Source organism: Microcaecilia unicolor, chromosome 9, assembly GCF_901765095.1.
Source record: "Microcaecilia unicolor chromosome 9, aMicUni1.1, whole genome shotgun sequence".
Classification (NCBI taxonomy): Eukaryota; Metazoa; Chordata; class Amphibia; order Gymnophiona; family Siphonopidae; genus Microcaecilia; species Microcaecilia unicolor.
The window spans coordinates 83,283,766-83,303,774 of NC_044039.1; the positions used below are offsets into that span (position 1 = coordinate 83,283,766).

The 20,009-nt window shown below is 44.8% G+C and overlaps 1 protein-coding gene across 3 annotated transcripts in view; it reads left to right on the forward strand.

Annotated features, from left to right (window-relative positions):
* PACSIN2 (protein kinase C and casein kinase substrate in neurons 2) overlaps positions 1-20,009 on the forward strand; it is a 192,962-nt gene that overhangs the window by 55,692 nt on the left and 117,261 nt on the right. For all 3 annotated transcript variants that reach the window (XM_030215522.1, XM_030215521.1, XM_030215523.1), the window contains exons 2-3: positions 10,830-10,947; positions 12,971-13,127. In XM_030215522.1, the coding sequence (XP_030071382.1) occupies positions 10,888-10,947; positions 12,971-13,127 (217 nt within the window). In that variant the 5' untranslated portion in view covers positions 10,830-10,887. The remainder of the gene's footprint in view (positions 1-10,829; positions 10,948-12,970; positions 13,128-20,009) is intronic.

Here is a 20,009-nt window from a genome sequence, read left to right on the forward strand (position 1 = left end):
AAAACAACTTGCTCATCAAACTCAAATCCCTATTGGCCTTTTAAATTTGTAAGTTTGTATTAGTTTTATTTTGGTTTGTAATATTTTTAACTAGCATATACACTACTTTGTTTAAACGAAAATAGAAAATAGGGAGCATAGCCAGTAGGTTTGCTTTCTCTCTTCTTGCCTTTTTACAGGCAAATTTGATGCAAGTGTGATGAATAAGGGTTTCCACACTGCAGTCATAAGCATTTGATACATCATTAGTCACTGTTGAGTTAAATGAACCATTTCAGTCCCTCCTTGAGTTTAGAATTATTTAGCCTATGATCTTAGCCTAATCTTTGTTAGAACTGTACAGTTTAATAGCTATATCAGTCTTCAACTTTTCTTCTTTTGTGATATGCCTGGCAGACAGTGTCACACACATGAAAATGACACTGTGCAACTGAACAAAATAACCCAAATATAATTTTATTGTAGTTAAATGATGCAAAATAAATACAAATTGTTCTTAACAGAATTTGCCTATTTTATAAAGTGTTATTGAAATTAGTTATTTATATATATTTTTTTCCTACAAGCGTTTTAATCTTTACTTTGTGAAGAAATCTGAAACTGATATGCTGTGCACAGGTTTTTGATATGAGGTTGAATGATAAATGTCGTCATAAACTTACTATCGACATCAATTTTTGTGTATTTTGACCCAGTAGCACATTTTGAAAACTACAGCCAATCATAAGTACATAAGTATTGCCATACTGGGAAAGACCAAAGGTCCATCAAGCCCAGCATCCTGTTGCCAACAGTGGCCAATCCAGGTCAAAAATACCTGGCAAGATCCCAAAAATGTACAAAACCATTCTATACTTCTTATCCCAGAAATAGTGGATTTTCCCCAAGTCCATTTAATAATGGTCTATGGACTTTTCCTTTAGGAAGCTGTCCAAACCTATTTTAAACTCCGCTAAGCTAACCGCCTTTACCACATTCTCTGGCAATGAATTCTAGAGTTTAATTACATATTGAGTGAAGAAAACTTTTCACATATTCGTTTTAAATTTACTGCTTTGTAGCTTCATCGCATGCCCCCTAGTCCTAGTATTTAAGGATAAATTATGTATTAATAACAATATCTCCGCAAGTTCATTTTTCAGTTCTATCAGTACTCTGGGATGAATACCATCCGGTCCAGGAGATTTGCTACTCTTCAGTTTGTAGAACTGCCCACTTACATCCTCCTGGTTTACAGAAAATTCAGTAAGTTTCTCCGACTCGTCAGCTTCGAATACCATTTCTGGCACCGGTATCCCACCCAAATCTTCCTTGGTGAAGACCGAAGGAAAGAATTCATTTAATCTCTCCGCTACGGCTTTGTCTTCCCCGATTGTCCCTTTTACTCCTTGGTCATCTAGTGGTCCAACCAATTCTTTTGCTGGCTTCCTGCTCTTAATATACCTTAAAAAATTTTACTATGTGTTTTTTCCTCCAACGCAATCTTTTTTTTTTTTTTTTAAGTCCCTCTTAGCCTTCCTTATCAGCGCTTTGCATTTGACTTGACATTCTTTATGCTGTTTCTTATTATTTTCAGTCGGTTCCTCCTTTCATTTTCTGAATGATTTTCTTTAAGCTCTAATAGCTTTTTTCACCTCACTTTTTAACCATGTTGCCTGTCGTTTGGTCTTCCGTCCTCTTTTAATATGTGGAATATATTTGGCTTGGGCTTCCAGGATGGTGTTTTTGAACAGCATCCATGCCTGATGTAAATTTTTGACCCTTGCAGCTGCTCCTAAGTTTTTTTTTTTTTTTTTTTGTTTTTCACCGTTCTTCTCATTTTGTCATAGTCTCCTTTTTTTTAAAGTTAAACGCTAACTTATTTGATTTCCTATTACTTCAAAGCTAATATCAAATCCGATCATATTATGATCACTGTCATCAAGTGACCCCAGCACCATTACCTCCCGCACCAGATCATGCGCTCCATTAAGGACTAGGTCTAGAATTTGTCCTTCTCTCGTCGGCTCTTGTACTATCTGCTCCATAAAGCAGTCCTTGATTTCATCAAGGAATTTTACCTCCCTAGTGTGCCCCGATGTTACATTTGCCCAGTCAATATCGGGGTAATTGAAATCACCCATTATTGGGTTGTCCAGTTTGTTTGCGTCCCTAATTTCCTTTAACATTTCTGCATCTGTCTGTTCATCCTGGCCAGGTGGATGGTAGTACACTCCTATCACTATCCTTTTCCCCTTTACACATGGAATTTCAATCCACAGCGATTCCAAGAAGTGTTTTGTTTCCTGCAGAATTTTCAATCTATTTGATTCAAGGCTGTCGTTAATATACAATGCTACCCGGTTATCCTCCTTCCACCAGGTCTCAGAGATGCCTATTATATCTAATTTTTCATTTAGTGCAATATATTTTAACTCTCCCATCTTATTTCTTAGGCTCCTGGTATTCTCATATAAGTACATAAGTAATGCCACACTGGGAAAAGACCAAGGGTCCATTGAGCCCAGCATCCTGTCCATGACAGCGGCCAATCCATGCCAAGGGCACCTGGCAAGCTTCCCAAATGTACAGACATTCTTTACATGTTATTCCCGGAATTGTGGATTTTTCCCGTCCATTTAGTAGCAGTTTATGGACTTGTCCTTTAGGAAACCATCTAACCCCATTTTAAACTCTGCCAAGCTAACCGCCTTCACCACATTCTCTGGCAACTGTGTTTGTTGTTCCTATTTACATCTCTGTAGTGGAGAGGACCTATAGTCAAGCCTCAAAAAGGGAATGGAGAGGAACACCATCTCCCTTTTTCACAAATCTAAAACTGATTTACCATGTTATAGGCCATGGAATCCAGTGGGGATGGATTAAGTGGGTTCATTATGTGCTCTATTGGCCCAAAGAAATAGTATGGCAGCAGCAGGACGATTTGTCGAGTGATGGGTGGTTTGGAATGGGACAAAGGGTACACTGCTCCCATACTGTATTTTTTGGTTTGGTTTCCCTCTCAGCTAAGCTGCTGAGCCCTGGCTTCCTTTCTTGATCCCAGCACAGCTGCGCTGCTGAACTCCTGACTTGGCTCAGGGCTAGCTTTTCGGGTGTGTGGTGTGTGTGTTGCTACACAGGGCACCATGACTGAGAGAATTACTGCTATAGTGGTGTCCCGCCCTTATATCTTTCCACTTCATGTGGGCAGGAAGAGAGCATGGGGGTAACAGTACTCTGCAGAGAGCGGGTCAGATAGGTGTTTTGATAAAAGGAGAGAAGGAATGGGTGTTGGAGTTATTACTACTACTAAAGGAGGCGTTTTATGCTAAAATTGCCACCACCAAGGAGGATATCAAGTTCTGTTTTTTTTTCAGAGGGTTAGTCCTAATTCAGCTCTCCAGGGCAGCAACTTAATCTGTTTCCACTAGAGCTTTAGCAGTTGGGCTGGCACATAATGGGTTGACATGAATGCAAACCTTTGTGTTTAGGGATCTCACATTCAAAATGTAACGGTAAATGATGGTAAAGACCTGCATAGTCTATCCAGTCTGCCAACAAGGCAGCCAGAGCCACACCCATCATTCTGTGCAGGTTATAGTCATTTATGCTTAAACACTAGTTGGCGTTTGCCATCATACCAACCACATATAAGCAGTTACATATGATGCTGGCTTGGAACAGTATACGTTACTAGAAAAAAGGCCCGTTTCTGACACACATGAAACGGGCGCTAGCAAGGTTTTCCTCGGAGTGTGTATGTTTGAGAGAGAGAGAGTGTGAGAGTAACTGTATGAGAGAGAGTGAATGTGTGAGTGAGTGTGGGTGCGAGTGTGTGTGTGTGAGACTGTGTGAGAGTATGTGTGCAATACACAGACTCTCTGTGAGATCGAGAGTGTTTGAGATTGACTGTGTGACACATAGAGAGTGAATGTGATACAGTGTGAGACGTAGAGTGAGAGAGAGAAAAACACTGACTGTGAGAGAGAGAGTGTGTGTGTGACAGAGATACCTCCCCCCTCCCTCTCTGGCCTCAGCACCCTCCCCCCCTCTCAGGTCTCAGGACCACCCCTCCCCTCTGGTCTCAGGACCCCCTCCCAGTGTCTCCCCTCTTTCTGCATCCTTCCATCCAGTGTCTTCTTTTTTTTTCCATACCCATCTACCCTCTCTCCTGATCCTTCCATCTAATGTCTCTCTCCCCCTCCTTCTATCCAGTGGCTATCTATCTCTCTACCCTTTTCTGTTCAGTGTCCCTTCTCTCTCCACATCCTTCCAGTCTCTCCCCTTTCTCTCTGCATCCATTCATCCATCTCCCCCTTTCTCTACCCATTCTTCCATCCCGTGTCTCTCTCTCTCTAGCCCCTTCTTTCCATCCAGGCTCGCCACCCAACACAGACCTGCCAAGTCTTCCACGAAACACGCGGCGCAAGCTCCCATTTCCGGCCACTGCTGCTTCTCCTGTTGAGCAGCAGCAGCCGCTACAAAGACAGCTGTTTTTAAAAAGCAAGCGCGGCACCGCAGGCAGCCATCAGGCATTGGCTGCTCCGGGGTTCTCCTCCAGGGGCAGTGACGTGAGAGGCGAGAGGAGCGGCTGCAGAGCCGACAGCCAATGCCTGATGGCTGCCTGCGGTGCCGCACTTGCTTTTTAAAAACAGCTGTTTTTGTAGCGGCTGGGCTGGGCTGACAGCTGCTGCTGCTAACTGGATTCTGGAACTGACTGGATGATCTCGATTCCAACTAGAACCTTCTTTCCAAATTCCCACGTTTTTCAGGGCAGCCGCAGGGCCAATCTGAGGCTCACACTAATCGTCAACCCCCCTGCGTGCCTTGCGTGCAGCCTTCCACGTGCAGCTAATGCCAGAGCGAACTGACGACGGAGCCAAGGAGCGAGTCGAGAGCGAGGCTGATGAGCACGGCCGCCGCCGCGCACAGCCACGTTCGGCGCATAGGATGGATACTTGAAACAGCTACGAGTCGACGCACCTGGATTGGAGAAATCAGCTGAGCCTGCTGGGCGGGTGCCGGCTGCGACGCGACGTGGTAGCAGTAGTAGCTTACGGCAGGGCCAGGCTGCTGCTTCGCAGAGTATGTATTGTGCGCTTGCTTGGGTGGCATAGTAGGCGGGCCAATCGGGCTGGAAGCAGGAAGGAACCTCGGACCTCCTGGAAAGATCAGCTGAGCCAGAGCGCGAGCGGGTGCCCCGTCTCTGCTGCACGCTAGGCTGCTGCTGCTGCTTCAGTCTCTGATTCAGCTGCTCTCTATCTGTTCCCTTAACTCTGTTTCCAGGGCTTCCTTTCCATTTATTTCTTTACTTTCCTCCTTTCTTCTTCATTTCTTGCCATACATCCATAAGTAAAAGCTGGGTCCTCCTCCGTGGAATTGACTGAAGGAGGTATAACGTGGATCTAGCTTTTGCCTATTTTCTCCATCCATGTTCAGTTTTTCTCCTCTCTTCCTTTCCCTCATCTCCATCCATGTGCATCTTCTTTTTTCTTTCTTCCCCTCCATCCATGTCCAGCACTTCTCCTCTCTCCTGCCCTCCATCTATGTCCAGCATTTCTCCTCTCTTCCCTGCCCTCCCATCCATGTACATCTCCTTCCTCTCTACCCTCCCCTCCATCCATGTCCAGCATGTCTCCTCTGTCCCCTGTCCTCCCTTGCCATCCATGTCCAGCAATTCTCCTCTCTCCCCTTTCCTCTCCATCCATCCATCTATGGCCAGCAATTCTCTTCTCTCCCCTGCCCTCCCCTCCATCCATCCATGTCCAGCGATCTCTTCTCTCCCCCTATCCCCGTGCCCTCCCCTCCATCCATCCATGTCCAGCAATTCTCTCTCCCCTGCCCTCCCCTCCTCTCCAGCGATCTCTTTTCTCTCTCCCTGCCCTCCCCTTCTCTCCATGTACAGCGATCTGTTCTCTCCTCCTGCCGTCCCCTCCTTTCCAGCGATCTCTTCTCTCCCCCTGCCCTTCTCTCCAGCGATCTCTTCTCTTTCCCCCCCCATTCCTGCCCCCCTCCCAAGTGTACCAGCACCTTTTTACCTCCCGGCGTCCCCAGCCCAATCGTGACCTTCTTCCCCTGCTGCCCTCACAGGCACAGGGCTCCTCCCCGACCAGCAGCCCGACTCCTCTCCGTTCCTCTCCCCCCCCCCCCCCCCCCCACGTGTTTTACCTTCCGTGGCAGTGACGTCAGTAAAGAAGAAGGCACTGCAGGCTTGTCTCCAGCTTCTCCCTTCCCTCTTCACACAGTGTCCCGCCTTCTGTGATAATGCATTTTCTGTTTCAGCAAGGCCGGGACACTGTGTGAAGAGGGAAGGGAGAAGCTGGAGGCAAGCCTGCAGTGACTTCTTTACTGATGTCGCTGCCACGGAAGGTAAAACACGCGGCAGGGGGGAGGAGGAGGAACGGAGAGGAGTCGGGCTGCCGGTCGGGGAGCTGAGTCTGGGGGCAGAAGGGGAAAGAAGGTCATGGTTGGGCTGGGGAGGCTTAGCTTCACCAAGCTTCTTATATGGGGTGGACGCCAGGAGGAAAAAAGGTGCCGGTACGCCGTACCGGTGCGTACCAGCACAAAAAAAGCACTAGCTGTTAGAAATGTAGAAAAAGAGAAAAATGAATGCAGATAAAGACCACTATCCTGTCTGCCCATCCATGCCATCTACTATCCCTTCCTTTCCCTTAGAGATCCTTTAAACTTATGGTTTAAGATTAGTGACTGGCATCACTTAACTTTCATCAGCTTCTGTAACAGTGAGAAGCTGCTGAAAGTTAAGTGATACTAGTCGCTAAACCTTAAGCTTACATCGTTTGAAACAGAAATAAATGTTTAAATATTGGAAAGATGAAGATATGCATAGCATTACCTAAAATGGCTTGATAGCAATGCTGCTGCTGTGAACTCTTGAGGATCCTAAAAAAATTATTATATATATTATTTTGTTGTTTTGTGAGAGCATTATAGAATTTTAAGGGGACATTGTTTGAGGCATGTCTAAGTAGAAGCTGCTGGGAAGTCATTATTTAGTTAGTTGTCCCTGCACATATACATTATTGTCCTGTATATTACATTCCTCTCCCTATGCACCCAAACATCCTTCTGGCTTTTACTGTTGCTTTTTCTACCCGTTTCGCCAACTTAAGCTCTTCAAATACAATCACATCCAAGTCCTTTTCCTCTTTTGTACACAAAAGTTCTTCACCCCGCAGATGGTTTTTGCATGGCCCTGCTCCTCTTTTCCTTCACGCTCAGTTTTCCTACTGCTTTTCCAGTGTTTTCTTCCTCCTCCTCATGCTTCCCCCTCCCTCTGCTTGAAGCCTGAACCTCATCAGTCTGGCTTTTTTCCCCCTTAGCTTCTCCTGATGTGTAGTGCCAGCTTCACCCTGGAGCAGAAGTTCTCATCTGGTGCTGCATGGTTCTTTGCTGAATTTGAGCTATACGGTTCCGAAACTCATGCGCTATTCTCAGCCTTGTGAAAACATTGCGGGCATTCAAGCACACTTCATGGCTCAAACTCAGGGGCCTCTGTGTTCCTAGAAGGAAATAGCTTTTCTAGGGTGGAGATAGCAACTAGTGACCAACAGGTAGGGACTTATTTCAGAGTGATGGAAATGGGAGAGTGGAGTGTTCCTCTTCTGCCATTCTGTGCAGGCTATGAAAGTCCCAAGAGTAGTTTTTAGATCTCATCTCTATCAGTTATGTGCTCTGTTTTGCATTCAGTATCTTTTTCTCAATTCCCTCTACCTGAGGGAGGTACATTCAAACCTAACTTTCATGCATGCAGTATTTTGTTCTTCATGTTTGCTCCATCTTACTAAAGCCCCATGTTTTTCTTTTTACTCTCCACTGTGAACAGCCTCCTCCTTGAACCTCACTCTTTTGGTGGTGGGTGTTTAAAAAAAAAATTTCTAGAGGTCTTTATTAGCTCAAATCAGTGTTACAAAGAAAAGGCAATATGCATCAAACATAAGAAGAAAAATTATACGCTATGTAAAACAGCTTCTCAAATATAAAGGCCCAAACAGGAACCTCTAATTTTTAGAGAGATCTATATAAACCCCCCACTTGTTCCTCAACTCCCTCAGAAATCCCCTTCCTCCTCCACCAGGCTTTGCAAAAAAAACAAATGAGAAGTGAATGTCTTACACTCTTTTTCTTTTTTTTCTTTTTTTTTTTATTTTCCTAGTCCTTCCTTTCTCTCCCCCCCCCCCCCCCCCCCCCCCCCACCAAATTTGTAGAATCTGCAACCTCTACCTCATGTCTGAGTTAGGCTTATATCTTTTCTAATTGCTTCTGCAATATACAGCCCTTCTGTAACCTTCCATGATAAATTTATCTGCTCCCTTTGCTCTGTTTGTCCCCTCCCTTTTTTTTTTTTTTCTTTTGATCCTCCTTGTTTGGCTGTTGGATTTCTCTGACACTAATTTTAGTATCATGATCTATTTTGGTAGGCTCTTTGGTCAACTATGTTCTACATATTTACAGTACATGGAAAAAAGATTAAAATATGAAAGAAGATGATCTAATTTGTGGTTTTGTTTAACATCAGTGTACAACGTTTCTATTTCCATCTCTAGGATATTTGTACTTAGTGAAATGTCATCTTTATATCAAATATGATGTGTTCCTCAAAACTGGGGTATGACTTCATGTTAGACTTCATGACCCGGTTATGGAACAGAAATGGTCCTCGTATCCCTACTAGATGATGTTCTTAGAAACTGAGACCTAGACCTCAGCAGCTTTTGACACTGTGGAACAGTACTTGCTTGGTTCAGATCATATCAGACAGCCAACAGTCCACAATGTTTGGCAGCACCTTATTTCCGCCATTGGCATTGACCTGTGGGGTACCACAAGGATCGATAATGTCACTTATTCTGTTCAATATCTATCCTTGTCTCTATCTCCTTATCCCCCATCAAGACAAACTCAGTCTATTGTGTCTCAACACTATCAAAGGAATCCAATTTCTCCTGACCAGATTGTAAATCCAACACTTCATTATTCTTGTTCCCTACCAAAAATGCAGCAAATAGATTATCATCCAGCCCTACAACACTGTTCATTGTTTTATAGCCATTCAACAAAAATTTCATGGTTTGGTATAGTTCTTTAGGTCTATTCAAATCTCCTTCAATTCTGTGCTGAAAATACATCTCGCATCTTCACACAACCATACATATTCAAGCAAACAAATCCTATAACCATCATAATCAACATCTTTAGATTTACACCATTTCCGCTCTGCTTGTCTCAAGCCTCACCTGCTCAATAGCAGAAGTCCCCATGGACTGCAATCATTGTTAACCCTTACCTCTTTCTTTGGAGCAACATCTAAGGCCTGCTTAGTGTACCAATTCACAAATTTACCGCCTCATCAAGAGAATGTTATCAAACTTCAACTTAGGGATCACTCTTTCCATAATTATTTCAAAATGTGAACAAACCTCTTTCCTCCTAGCATCAATAGCACTATTACCGTTCTTCATATCCTGGAAACACAGCTCAAAAGATATAAGGGAGTGAGCAGACCAACCAACAGAATAAATTATCGTGTGACTAAGCAAATCAGCTAATACAGGTGCTAAAAAAAATCAAATTGAGAACGTGCCCTACAGAATGGGTAGCCTTGTTTACTATTTGAGACAATGAAATTGCCTCCATTAGATTAAACAACAAATGTTCCAGCTCAATAAAAGCCTGGGCATCAGGTGCAATGGAACATTAAAATCCCCTAACAAAACACAACTCAGTAAAATTTTAGTCCAGATAAAAAAAAATGCAATAAAGAATAATCAGCAAATACCACTTCTGGAGGAAAGTAAACCAAACAAAAAACAATATCCGATACTCTTAATCACCACACAGTCCCCGTACTCGTTCACTTCAGCATACATGAATTGAAGCGTCAAACATTCTTTACAAAAAGATCACCACCTCTTTTCCTATACAGGTATGCTCATTCCCATTTATATCCTGCAAGACATTGCCTTACTACTACAATATCTAACTGCAAAGCCAAAACTCCGACACACATAGATCATCATTTTTCTACACTTAATAGACATAAATAAAAACAGTTTTTTGCTTAGTAGATCTAGCATTCACATAAGCAATTTTTAGTAGAGACCTAGATATATTGCTTACATTTAAAATAGATACCCTATACAAACAATCTGTTACTCCAGGATATTCCAGCTTACAAACTTTATAACTACACAGATCCCTGTACCTTTCTTTCTCCACCATTACCTGAATCATTGACATAGCTGCTCAAGCCACAAAATAATCCCACAGGTAAAAGGTGCATTCTAAGGAGCAGGATGTGCTCCTCAGTTGCACTCCTCCGTCAGCATGATGGAGGTAGCTGTCTCTTCTCCGACGCCGACCTGGTGTTTCTCACCATGTGCCTGTGAGTGATGTCACCCACAATGGTCAACCAGGCAAAAGATGGAATCAGGCACCAGATTTTTAGCTCCCAAATCGCTGTTCCACGAAGCTCAGAATATGGCAACAGGTATAGCACAGATGGAGAAAGATATAATAGATGATTTGACTTTTTAGAAGGCACTTTTGTTTTGTTTGGACTGTTGTGAAACTTTGTATTTGAAAATAGGAAGAGTGCTGGATATGATTTTAAAAAGGAGATCTTAATGCTCAGTTACTCAGAATGATAAACTATAATGAAGAAAGATGAAAAAAATCTTCCATTGTTAAGAAGCAATATCCTAGTAGCCATGGTCTGTGTAGGGCATCTGGGGTATGACCTTGGCAGTATGGGCAGGAATGACTGGGTAGACTGGATGTGTCATGTCCTTTTCTACTGTTATGTACCATGTTGCCTCTTTTACCTGCAGATTCTGAAGGTCTTCCACTGATACGGCTGAGGACAGCAGTGGCTTGTCCTATATAGAAATGTCTGGCTCGTATGATGATTCTGTGGGACTTGAAGCATCTAGTGATAGTTTCTGGGAGGTAAAACAACTTTTAAATTAAAACAAAAACTGTGTTTACATATCTAGCAATACTTTTGTGCACCTTGTTTTCATTTATTCCGAGATGAATCATAACACCATATATTTGTGACTCAGCAGCCCTTTCTCATCTAAGAATGAAAATACGACATCACTGTGTTGTATAGCAGACATTACTGCAACATATTTGTCCAACATTACAGATTATAGCAGTGGTTCCCAAACCTGGGCCTGGAGGCACCCCAGGCAGTCAGGTTTTCAGGATGCCCACAATGAATATTAATGAGAGAGATTTGCATGCGCTACCTCCACTGCATGCAGATTTCTCTCAATATTCAATGTGGGTATCCTGAAACCCTGACTGGCTGAGGTGCCTCAGAACCAGGTTTGGAAACCACTGGGTTATAGTATATCAGCTGTTGGATAATATTCTGTGGTCCAGCAGTATCGTGCCCTGTGTGTTTTTCATTTCAGTTGGAACTGACCTATCTTGGTCTGTGGCAGAGCTGCCAAGGGGGCCTATCCGCTCAATGAGAGATTTAGGGTCTGCCCCCAGCTCTGCCCCACCCATTTCTCCACTACAACTCCGCCCATTTCTCCATCCCCAGCACAGTTGATTCGTGGCCAGCGGCTACAGGAGTGGTCTCCCTGTCCAGTGGCAGCAGGAAACACCTTCATAAAACGTCATATCCTGCTGCTGTGGGGCGTGGGATCAGCGGTAGCAGGAGATAATGCCTTATGAAGGCGCTTCCTGCTGTTGCTGGATGGGAGGCCACCCTGTGGGAGATCCCGATTTTTCTCGTCAGGAAATGACCCGTACAATCAAGAATTGGCAGGTCTGCTGTGGTGCCATGAGCTTTCATTACCAACTGCTTGGGGTTTTCCTTCTGTTATATAATATCCCCTCTCGCAGATTGCAGTGTTGGTCAGTGGTCAAGGGCTTAGAGATTAACTCCCTCCTGAACTTGGTACACATGCTTCCTCCCCCCCCCCCCCCAAATACAGCTAATAGATATTATCATTAAGTAGAAGGCAAGTCCCAGGTCCGTGAATACTACTTCCAGGAGAGCAGAAACCGAACATGAGAATCAAACCTGGGTCTTCAGCCTGGAAGTACATGAGCCACAAGGCCAGTCCAACTAATGTTACATTTGAATTTTATTCAGCTACATTTACTAGACACTGACCATTTTTATTTTGAATCCAGTGGAAGTTAGAAGAAATATCTTTATATATCAAATTTGACATATGGGGAAAACTGGTAAAAAGACAAATCTGGTTTGAAATGGCTCCTTTTTCCTATATCATATATTGAAAATAGCCAAATCAGATGGGGGGTTCCAGAGAAATAAGCCCCCCAACTCCCCCCCCCCCCCCTCACACACACACAACATAATGATCCAGTGCATTTATATGGGAGAAGCTTCAGCACCATAGAAACTTGGTTGCAATGAAGCACAGTAGTTAGGCACAGCAGTTTGAACTTCTACTTTCAAACTGTCTACTACCTCCTAACTACTCCCCCCCCCCCCCACCCCTAATAATAATGCTTTCAGCTGTAGCTGGTTGCTGCCTCCTCCCCTTATTTCTTCTTAAATTAGACACAGACTACACAGCTGCACACATGTAAGTAGATGGGTCAAAGAATTTCATGAGCCAAACTCCATGTGCTTTCTCCTGTTGTTTATTTTGAAAGTCTGTTCACGAAGTAAATCTGCAGTTTGTTATACAGTAGTGCCTTAGTCTTCAGGCCCTGAAGGCTGCCAACAGGTCAGGTTCTCAGGCTAGCCTTAATGTGCATTAGAGAGATTTGCATGCCTACTATTTCCGTCTTGCATATTAGGGATATCCTGAAAACCTTACCTATTGGCAGCCCTCAGACTTGGAGTGAGTAACTCTACAGTAATGGAATGCCTTATACGACAATCCTAAAAATGTAATTGGTGGTGGTTCTTGTTTACTTGTACACTTGTGCTGTATCATTTTTTTTTTTAAATACTAGACCTCTCTGCTTAACGTTGTAGGTTGGAAATTATAAGCGTACGGTAAAGCGAATAGATGACGGTCACCGACTTTGTAATGATCTCATGAACTGTCTCCATGAACGAGCTAGAATTGAGAAAGCCTATGCTTTGCAGCTGACAGAATGGGCAAAGAGATGGAAGCAGCTTGTGGAAAAAGGTAAGAGTAGGAAAAACATTACCTTTTTCAATGATTACTGTTCAGAGTAAACTTTTGTGGCATTGTTGCATTTTTACCTCTGTCAGCCTTTATCAGACCACCTTTAGCTGTGACTCTTGGAGGTGTGGGCTGTGGGTCTCTCGACCCCATTTGGAAACCTGTCTCTTATATATTTACTTATTTTATTAGGATTTATTTACAACCTTTGTGAAGGAATTCACTCAAGGTGGTGTACAGCAAGAATAAGTCAAACATAATCGATAGACAATTACAGCAGTAAAAATATTCAAACAGCAATACAAACATTACAATGCCAGCACAATACACAATAAAACATTTTAATAGACAGCATAGGGCGTAAGCAAAGATGGAACATTTAGATAAGATAGAGTAACAGGAGTAAGAAAATAAGGTGCTTGAATATTACCTTAGCTAGGGTAGGATAAACGTGTCCTACTATAATATGTGCTGCTGGTGTCATTCCTTGTGTGTGTGACTAGCAAGTTAGCTACTTATTCCATTAAAGGCCAGGTTGGAAAGCCAAGCTTTCACCTGCTTCCTGAAGTATAGATAGTCATGTGTTAAGTGAAGCCTTTCAGAGAGTGCATTCCAGAGTATGGGGACTATTCTGGAGAAGGCTCGGTATCACTTTTTGTGATGTCCTTCAGAGAGGGTGTGGATAGGGATACTCCTTAGGAGGACCTTACTGACCTTGGAGGTGTGTAGGGGGAGATTCTGGTCTTCAAGTACTCTAGGCCATTTCCTTTAAGGGCCTTGAAGATGGATCTGTATTGTACTGGTAGCCAGTGAAGTTTTTCCTTACAACCTTCTGTTGGTCTTGCTGTAGTATTCTGAATCATTTGGAGCTGGTTCGCAGACCCTTTGTAGTTAGACCAGTGTAGAGTGCATTACATTTGTAAGAATACAATCTGTTTTCTTTTTCTCGCTTGGTAATTTTTTTGACCTGGCAGTTCCTTCTTATTTTTTCTCTTTATTAGATTTATAAACCTCTTTCCTTATTCTGATAGATCAGTCCAGGCGAATGGGTTATGTCCACCTACCAGCAGGAGTGGTGCAGCCCTGGAACAAACCTGGCAGCTTCAGGTTAGTTTTTATGTCTGTCGGACAAGACTCTGTAGGCTCTTGTCCAAAAGAGCTCACTTGAAAGAGCTGCAGTGTAACCTGTAGAATGTGGGCCGATATCTGAGTAGTGCCCCAGTATGGTGCATTTTTGGTAAGGGGATTCTATTGGGATTGGTCCCTCCCACCCCCACACCACACATACACTCCTTACACCAAGCTTCTCATAGTTCCCGTGACAAAAAGTATTGTAGCCTCTATCTTACAGGGAGCAGAGCATAGTGTTCAGCCTCTCAGAGGGGTTGCCCTGTCCTGGGTAGCTAGATTTGGTGGAGAGCTCTGTCCTTTCAGCTCTGGTTGGCCTGGTTGGGCTAAGTTTGACATACTCGTGCGTCTTTCCAGGCTGCTATTCTAGCGGTCCCATATCTTGATCAGCTATATTGAATCCAGCATTTTCATACCCTGCACAGGATAGAGGCCCTAAGGATACCAGGGTTCAAGTGGCAGAGTGGAAGGTGTTGACCGTCCCTGTCTGGGACTGTGCAATGTCAGGATGAGGTCAAGGCTATTGAGCATCCAGGTGCTCCTGATACATCTGTTAAAGATAGGTCCTGTACCCCAGTGGTGGGACACTAACCTCAAGGGTGCCCAAGGCTGGGTTTCTGTATACCCTCTCTAGTGCAGGGCATGGTTTAGTTTTGTGGTTCCGATGCAGGTGTTCCTGGCTGGAGCTCCACAATTAGTGGATGGCAAGGCTTTCAGGAGCTTCTCATACACGAGTTGACTCTGTTTATCCAGTATTACTTTTGTGTAGTCTGAGTTGGCAGGGAGCTATATGGGGGGGGCGGGGGGGGGGGGGGGTCCAGGCCTTGACCCATCTACTCTTGGATCCAGTGTTTTCTGGTTGATACCTTGATGTCCTGGCATGTAGTGGTGCACATAAAACGGAGGTATTCTACACCCTCAAGAGGGATCTTCTACTTCCTACATGGGGTTTTGGCTGTTGGGTGGCATGATGGAGTTAAGCATTGTTATGAGCATCTTTCTGCTTCCTCTGGTTTTGCTCGAGTTAAGCACTCTGCACTAGAGTTGAGATACTGCCTTTTCCTTTCCTTTAGCTTCCTCTTTCTGGATGTAGTGGGGCTAGGATTGCAGTCATGCTTAAGGCTATTTAGACAGATGACTCCTTTTCTCAATGAGAGTTTTTTTGCGGATGAATGGCTGGAGTTGGCTTCTGGTGGGGATCTGTAGTGTCAGGTTGTGCCTTTATTTCAGAAATGCTTTGAGTCATCCTGGTTCCAGTCTTGGGACATATATCTGGTTGAGTCCAGAGCTTGGCTGGACGACCCACAGTCGCACTTTTTGTGCCACTGAGTGACGCTTTGGCTGGGTCCTGGGGGATGCGGGTCCACATTCCCCCACCTCTTATTGCCTGTACACCTTGTTTGGGTGTGAACTCCCTGAGCCCCTCCTACAACTCCCAGGCTCACATTAAAAAAAAAAATTGGCGAGGAGAGGAAGTGACGTCACCACTGGCAATGGCTGCCTAGCTTCTTAGCTCCCGCTCCTCGCAGCAATAAAAAGCTAAAAATAGGATCCATCTACTAGTTTTGCCACCTCAAAGCGCTCTCGGTAGGCAACTATCGACGATCAGAATGAGCAAATCGCACTCAGCGCGGAATAAAGACCTGGAGAAGTCGACGAGCGGTGGGCTGAGCAAAACTCCAAAACGCCATGAGGCAATGGCGCAGGCCTCGCCCTCTGACTCTGACTCGGCTTTATCGCTGGTGGAATCACGGAGGCCCTCTACTAAAAAGGGTGTTTCGGGCGAACTCAAACAGATTCTGTCTGGCATCCAGGAGGACATTCAAAAATCGAAAGAAGAAATACTAGATAAAATGGAGGTGCTCAGCGCGGACCTCCGCGAACTGGGGGGCCGAGTCGAGGAAGCAGAACTTCGGCTGGATGAGCACACGGAGTCTCTAACCGCCCATGAGGCGCAAATACAGGAACTGGACCAAAAGGCAAAAGATCTGACCTACAAACTGGACAACCTGGAAAACCGAGGTCGAAGAAATAATCTCCGGTTTCGCGGAGTTCCAGAGAGTGGAGAAACGGAGGATGTCCCACAAATTGTGCAAACCATATGCACAACCCTGAGGGGAACTGAGACAGCAGTAGAGGCCATTGAATTGGACAGAGCTCATAGAGCCTTGGGCCCTCGTCAAGAAAACAGAGCGTGAGACATTATTGTCCGATTTCATAAATATGAAATAAAAGAACAAATTCTTGCCTGGGCTGGGAAGAAACAGGATTTGGAGTTTAACGGAGCCAGGATTATGGTATATCAAGATCTTTCCCAGTTCACACTGCAGCAGAGACGCCTCCTGAAACCGGCTCTGGACATTTTAATCAAGGAGCAGATTGTCTATAGATGGGGCTTCCCTTTTTCTTTGAATTTTACCATCAAAGGATCTAGACACAGGGTTAGCTCCTTAACTGAAGCCTGGTTGATCTTGCACGCAGAGGGCCTGGTGAGCATGAAGGCGCCCTCAGGGGAGCTGGCACCCGTAACGAAAGCAAAACTACAAAAATGGCAGAGGGTCTCTGCATCCAATAAACGCAGTAATCCGAAGAGGAAAGTGGCAGCGGAGGGGACCTGAATGTTGGTGTGACGGCTTCATGGGGGCTCGTCGCTTGTGTTCCTGGCTTCTGTGGATATCGGAAGGAAGATGGATACAGTCGTGGTAACCAAAAGACTATGATTATTGAGTTTCTCGGACTACTCTGCTTTAAGCTTACTTGATGTATTATGGTTAATATGGGAAGGGTCTGTGTATGCATCACTAATGGAAGGGGAAGAGGGGGATTCTCTTCTAATGGGGAGAAGTGCATAATGTGTTGGGAAATGTTTTAATACTACTAGAGGGGTAATGAGAAGAGTAATATGAAGAGAAATGATCTATATAAAGTAAGCAATGTCTGAAGTTGAACGGATCAGACGAGGGACAGGAGGGCTTTTAGTCTTGATGGTAGTATGGTAATTGCTTGGGGGGGGGGGAGCGGGGGGGAGCTGGGTTTGCCTGATATTCAGTGGGTTACTTTCTCACATCCCACTCGGAGAGAAGGTATCTCCGGGATGGTGTTCATGGGGGGGGGGGGGGGGGGGGAAGAGAGAGTTGATTAAAGGGAGGGTGGGATCGGACTGGTATTTTGTAAGAGGATGGGGGAGGGAGTGAGTCCTGTGGGTGTTATACTATGCTTGTACTGTTCTCTCTTGTGTTTTAACTATGAGCACACACCTTAAGATTCTATCCTATAATGTGAAAGGGCTGAACATGCCACAAAAACGGCAGAAATTATTCAAAGAACTCAGACAGTTAGAGGCTTATATAGTCCTGTTGCAGGGGAGACACCTCCGCCGAAAACATGAAAGACTCCTCTCCCACCCTAGCTATCCCAAGTCCTCCTTTGCCTCTTCAAATGAGGGATCTAAAAAAAGGGGGTGGCAGTGTTGTTTCATGAGTCAGTCGCAGCCCAAATAGTAAAGATCAAAAGGGACCCTGGAGGGCGTTATCTGTTCATACATACAATATTAGACCAAACGGAAATAACCCTAGCCTGTATATACGCTCCGAATGATCACCAGAGGGATTTCTATACAAAAATAAAAAATTTATTAGCAACATTCGCCCAGGGATCTATAATAATGGGGGGTGATTTCAACGGAGTTATGGACCCGAGTCTGGATCGATCTGGGCCTGTGCAGCCTGTAAGCACCCGGGATGCATGGGCGCTGGGATCCTTGGCCACTTCCTTAGGGACCCTAGATGTGTGGTGTTTGAATAATGCGCAAGTGAGAGACTATACATACTACTCCACAGTGCATGCATCGTACTCACGCATTGACTATATCTTCTTGGATGTAGCTTTAGCTGAGCAGGGGCCAGGAGCGGGAATTGGTAGTGCAACTTTATCAGATCATGCCCCAGTTTGGGTTAATTTACCTACAATTAAGACGGAGACCAAAGATATGAGATGGGCACTTAATGCCACAATGTTACAGGAGGGTGAGGTGGTGGAGGGTTGTAAGAAAATGCTGAGAGAGTACCTGGAGATCAATAGGGAGTCTGGGCCCCCCCTGAGCATTGTGTGGGATGCTATGAAGGCAGTGTCGAGAGGCTATTTTTTACAGCTGGCCAGTAGGAGAGCGCGGTTTCGTAGAAAGCAAGTGGTTCAGTGCATGGATAGGATCAAGAACTTAGAAGCACAGCACAAAGTAGAGGGCTCTCTGGCTGTGCTGGAGGAGTTGCGAGCTCAGCGCCTTCAGTTGGACTCTATCTACTCTGAACAGTTAAGCCAACTGCAATCTAGATCGAAAGTCTATTCTTATGAATTTTCCAATAAGGCGGGCAGCTGCGTAGGCAAAAGGTGGAAAGGGCTGTAACCCATGTCAGGGAGAGGGGGGGAAACATGTTGCATACATCGGAGGCTATTAGGAAGCAATTTAGTGAATTTTACCGGGAGTTATACACTCGTGAAATAAATCCCCCAGCAGACTCCATTGTAAACTATATAGCTGAGACTGATCTAGCTTCCCTAACAGTCCAGCAGCGAGACATGCTGGATGAGCCGGTCACGCCGCTTGAGATAAACAAAGCTATTCAACATTTACCATCTTGTAAATCCTCTGGCCTGGATGGGCTCCCTAGTGAGTTCTATAAAAAGTTTGCCCCAGAATTGTCTCCACTCCTGGCTGATCTGTTTAACCAAATTGGGCGGGGGGAGTCTTTACCGGTTTCCATGCTAGAGGCCTGGATAGCAGTGATACCGAAACCAGACAAAGATCACACGGAATGTGGGTCTTATCGTCCCATATCTGTTCTGAACGCAGATGTCAAAATCTTAGCCAAAGTTCTAGCCAATAGACTAGCCCCCTTGCTTCCAGCGATTATCCACCCTGATCAGGTGGGCTTTGTTTCCTATAGAAAAGCAATGGACAATACGAGGCGAGTGGTAGATTTAATGTATTTGGCAAAAAGACTGCGCAGGCCTATGTGCCTTCTTAGCTTAGATGCTGAAAAGGCCTTTGACAGGGTGCACTGGCCATTCATGTACAAGGTGATGGAGACCTTTGGGATAGGACCCCAATTTTGTAGATGGATTCAAGCATTCTATGCTTCGCCTAAAGCATGTATCAGACTAAACGGAGGCTACTCCGACTTCTTTACCTTGCACAGAAGTACTGGGCAGGGCTGCCACTCTCCCCGTTGTTGTTTGCCATGGTTATGGAACCTTTTGCTTCCAGGGTTAGATCTAATCCGGGGATCACTGGAATTACAATAGCAGGGAGGGCACATAAACGTGCCCTCTTTGCAGATGATGTGCTATTGTTTATTACTCGCCCTTTAACATCCTTTTCTGAGCTCCTGAAAAATATTGAGCAGTATTCGACAGTCTCCGGCTTTAAAATAAATATGTCAAAATCTGAGGCTCTAAACGTAACCCTACCCGAAGACCAGGTGGAAACCTTAAAGGATACGTATGCCTTTCGGTGGGCTAGTGGGAGTATACGATACTTGGGGGTGAACATAACGGTTAGGCTTCCTGACCTCTTTACGGCAAATTACAAGGGGCTGGGCCGAGTTCTTGCCGCTGACATGGGGAGATATTGCGCTTTCCTGGCTTGGCCGTATCGCTGCAGTTAAACTGAACATATTACCGCGCTTATTGTATTTATTCCAGGCTCTTCCGATCTTGTTGCCCCGCAAATTTCTTGCTGCATTGCAAGACCGTATTGTG